This window comes from Engraulis encrasicolus, chromosome 19 (assembly GCF_034702125.1).
Source record: "Engraulis encrasicolus isolate BLACKSEA-1 chromosome 19, IST_EnEncr_1.0, whole genome shotgun sequence".
Classification (NCBI taxonomy): domain Eukaryota; kingdom Metazoa; phylum Chordata; class Actinopteri; order Clupeiformes; family Engraulidae; genus Engraulis; species Engraulis encrasicolus.
In genome coordinates this window covers 47,385,082-47,389,769 of record NC_085875.1, presented here as the reverse complement: position 1 = coordinate 47,389,769, position 4,688 = coordinate 47,385,082, and the positions used below count along the sequence as shown (strand labels likewise).

The window sequence follows — 4,688 nt, the reverse complement described above, 5'->3', positions numbered from 1 at the left end:
TATTTCGCGGTAGTCAGCGCTACGTTAAAATGTAACAATTCATTTATAAACCACATTTATCATGAATTGCAATAAACTCCCATCTCATCTCCTCACTTCCAGCAACAAGTTCATTTAGGCAAATGAAACCCACCCAAATAACCCACTTCACATCAACACTTGATCAGACACAGGATAGTTTTCATTCCACAGTGACATGATAAGCCCTTTTACATTACGCATACCTTTTCCTATGTCCATGAAGCTGGTGACAGTGTTAGCGTGCCTTGTTGAACGGGAGACGCTGTTATTAGCTCTCCTCTCCAGCTGAGACAGAGTCCTGTACAGTGATATCATATACGACGGTATGTAGACTGCAGTACCATTCCGCGGACTTTCACTCCTGGGGATCGCACTCGGTTGTCCTCGATTCTGCACATCCAGATGCGAAACAAGCTCGTGGTCATCCGCGGCGAAAGGGTACTTCAGTGACCCCAGGACCGCTGCGTAAAGACCATTCGCAAAGAGGAAGGAAACACAAAGAGAAAGAGCAGCAGCCTTCATAGGATTCATTTTCAGTGGTCTCTGGCCGAAATGGGAAAGTTGGAAGGGTTTGATGACTTTGGAAACTCCCCTTTGCTCTATAGATAATGTTAATATCACGGATCTGACTGACACCGAGTCACTAAATTGCCTGTTGCGCTGAATGCCACCGGCGCCCCCTTGCGACGTAAGAAAGAGAGCATAGAAATGGTTAGGCATGTTCAGCAAAGCCACTTCACTTGACTCCGGTGTCATAGGCATGTCATTACAGTGTCATAACAGTGTCATGGCACAGTTTGTTGTCTTTGCCATAACCGAATGTCACTTAATGCCAACAGTCATAGCATGTTTGGGACATGGATATAGGCCTAATGTTTATGACTTCTTATGGCATGCCTATGACAAATAAAGTTCAATGAAATTACTGTAGCCTAAATGTAATTTACAAGTGGGAAAATTGACTGAAGAGAACTTACATCATCAAAAACATCCTTGTTCCCTGAAAAAAAAACATTTCGCTTTGAAAAAAGACCTTTGAAGAAAACTGATGTTTGACAAATATTTTGGTCTCATTGTAAAAAAAAATGCAAACCACAGATTGTATCATACTCATATTTTTTGCTGAAGGTTTTAGCTTGATAGTGTATATCTTTATTGTATTATTGTTGACCTTATGTTCTGTTTGCTTGGTTAAACAATTAAACAAGACAGAGGAATTGAATAAATAAACCTGAACATAAGTAGAATTTTACCAACACGACCAATGCCACATGAGGTGAAGTGAAAGCCCAACTGGGAAACTCCAACTCCCATTGTCATTATGACACAGCACTCCACAGCACACAAGTACACACTGCACACAACAAAATTGCATTTATGCCTCACCCATGTAAGGGGGCATCCCCCAATGGCGCGGCGGGACAGTACTATGCTTATAGGGTACCTCAGTCATGGAGGAGGATGGGGGAGAGCACTGGTAAATTACTCCTGCCACCAACCTGGCACGTCGGGAGTCGAACCGGCAACCTTTGGGCTACAAGTTTGACACTCTAACTGCTTACCCATGACTGCCCTACATATCTGAGCTCTTGCAAGTAGGGTGCGTTCAGGTAAATTGGGCCATCAGGTAAATTGGGCCGGATAAGCATTCGGTGTCTCATTTCTTTTAATTTTACAGACCAACCACCACAAATGTAGGCTACTGAAATTGTTGCAACATTACTACTTTATCTGTTTAAAGTCATTTGAATAGCATAACACTTTTTTGATGGGCAGGAGGAACCCTCATATGGAGAGTGACAGAAGAAAGTACATTTTTAGTCCTGCCAAAATAAGAAACCATCTAGATATAATAAGGATACTGTTTTCAGATGTAATAAAAACTGGAAAAACGGATATGTTTTTGGTTTGAATATGTGCCTTTAATCTGGAAAAACATAGTTGTGGCAACATTGTGATGTTTAAATACCTAAAAATGTCAAAAAACCCATTGGCCCATTTTAGCTGAACATGTAATCAGGTAATTTCGGCTGTTGTTTCTATGGGAATTACCATTCATATTTTTTTCAAAAACAAAGTGACCATTATTGAAGATGGAGGTGTTAGGGGAGCTCTTTTCATGAAGTTGTGATATCTTTTCGGACACAGGTGTGTTGAAAACAAAACAAAAATGGAAAAATATTAAAATCATCACTAATTTTGTTTTTCTTTTGTGCAATTCTTAATTTTCCCATTGGAATGAATAGGTGGCCCATTTTACCTGAATGCATTTAATCACCTTGTTTTTTGTCATGAAATGGAAGATTATGAGTCACTTTATTGCAATCAAACTACACTTTGGGTAATGTATTGATGTTCTTCCTCAGATTTCATAAGTCTTTCTGAATTTGCCAAAAAGTGGCCCAATTTACCTGAATGCACCCTCCTAAAGTTTTGTTGAAATCAATATAAAAAAATAGGGTCGGTGATTGAATGTTGTCTATAACTTCATAGCTTATGGTTATAGCCTGAGGTAATTGGTAATCTGTTAACCACAACCAATGAGCACCATCCCTCCTGCACCAATGTGTCTTATCAATGTTAAACAAGTGCTCCATCTAGTGGTTGATTTTTACCCCCAAACAATTTACTGTGGAGGAAATGTGTCCCAAAACAGTGGAATTAACTGTGTGGTGAAGCTGAATCATAGTCAGATTTTGTTAAAAGTAACTAAATGAAAAAAAAGACTAAACACACTGTTACCCTTATTTTTGTGCTTATTTGAGTGTGCAGGTCCTCCAGCCATTTAAAATAAAAATCAGTCTATTTTTAGATCAATACAAAACCAAGCCAACAATGAAAATGTGAACAAATGTCCATAAAAATGACAGCAAATGCATCTTCAAATAAGATCTGGGATTGGTTTGCGCATCTCACTTCGGAGGGAAAATGCGGCTTGCTGCACCCACCCAAGTCAAATTTGTCAGTAAATAAACAACGATGAGGTGCATGGGGTGCTGGGTCAGCCAGGTCAACTCAGGCCGCCAAGTCAGGCCGCGAGCCGCGCAATGAGTAACAGGGGTGTATTCAATAACTGAGATGGAGAGGGTTTTGAGGTTCACTTGTTCCTTCACACTCACTCAGTGCTAAAAAAAAACATGGTTGTGGTTTCATGGTTACCCCAAAAATATATATTTCCAGCCGTGTTGTAATGGTTTGGCAGTTGGACTGAAGATCACAGAGTTACAGGTTCAAATCCCACCCTTACCTCTCCCTACACCTCCATCCATAGCTGAAGTGCCCTTGAGTAAGGCACCTAACCCCACATTGCTCGAAGGACTGTCACCAATGTGCGTTGGATGAAAAAAAAGCTGCAGAGAAGTGTAATTTAATGAATAATTACAAACCGTGGTAAAACCATGGTTAATTTTCAGAGTAAAACTAAACCATAGTTCATTTTATTGTTAAGCCATAGTTAAACCATGATTGAACCATAGTTTAAAAAAAAAAACTGTGCCGAACCATGCTAAAAAAAACCCCATGAAAACCATATTTTACCATTGTGGATTTTCATAAGGGGTATGTCACGTGTATCAGTAGTTATGTGCTTGTTCAAATGCATGCATATTCTGTCTGTGGAAGGTTTATGTTGGCCATTAAAGGCCACTGCAAAGAGCCATGAACACTAAGGTGGTATTTAATCACCTTTCCATGTTACAGTTTTTCTCGATTGGTTTGGCTAATTTCTCGAAACTGAGATGACATTTTCAAAACAACATGGACAAATCTCCAAACCAATTTGCAATTTCCCACAACAGAATGGTATTTTTCATTGCTTTCGTCAAATATCAAATGCTTTGTACATGTCTCAAATGTTTAGTGCATCTCGGCAGATGGCTATGTACAAGTACCCTACAGTTGACACATTGAGCATACATTCAGCACATTTTCCAAATAAATTGACCTTTCTTATCTAAACGAATTAGACAATTATCAGTGTAATGGTTGCCCTCTCCAAAACATGTCAGCATGATTTCATTGTGTGAGTCATCATATGCAAAGTAGTCTACACAATTGTCAAAACAGTCAAGGACATAATATTTGAAGAATTTCTTTACTGTAATCAGTAAATTCATGACAGTGTTCAACAGTCCAGATGGTATTGTAACTTTACTAGTTTGTAGAAAATAATTTTACAACCGTGTATACTACAGTTTCCTCTGTTATTTGGCTAATTTCTTGACATTTTTTCAAACGGCATTCTGTGGAAGGAATTTAGTTTCCACACACGGGTAAACTGTTTTTGGAGTGATATGAGCAAGTGATGAGGATGCATGTAGTTATGCTGAACCATCCAGTTTATTTTGACAGAAGGACTAAATGAATGCAAATGAGCCAAAGCAATTGAGAAGGATCTATACCATTTTGATGGTACTGACCATTCATGTGGGAGAAGGTCTAGTGCTGATTCAAGAATGAGCTGTTTTGGGAGGTATATGACATTTTGCTAGTTATCTGATCTGTTGTGCAGAAGTGTAAGAATGTTTAGCCAAATGACCCAAAATGTATAGAAATGTCATCTCGGTTTCAAGAAATTAGCCAAACCAATCGAGAAAAACTGTAATAAGTATGTGAGTTTCATATATCATATCTGCAGCAACACTTACACAGGAAAGACTAATCTCCGA

General features: G+C 39.0%; 1 protein-coding gene across 1 annotated transcript in view; it reads right to left on the bottom strand.

Annotated features, from left to right (window-relative positions):
• gdf7 (growth differentiation factor 7) overlaps nucleotides 1-568 on the bottom strand; it is a 5,829-nt gene extending 5,261 nt beyond the window's left edge. The window contains exon 1 of the mRNA XM_063224265.1: nucleotides 225-568. Coding sequence (XP_063080335.1) covers nucleotides 225-552 — 328 coding nt within the window. The 5' untranslated portion in view covers nucleotides 553-568. The remainder of the gene's footprint in view (nucleotides 1-224) is intronic.
• Between the last annotated feature and the right edge of the window lie 4,120 nt (nucleotides 569-4,688).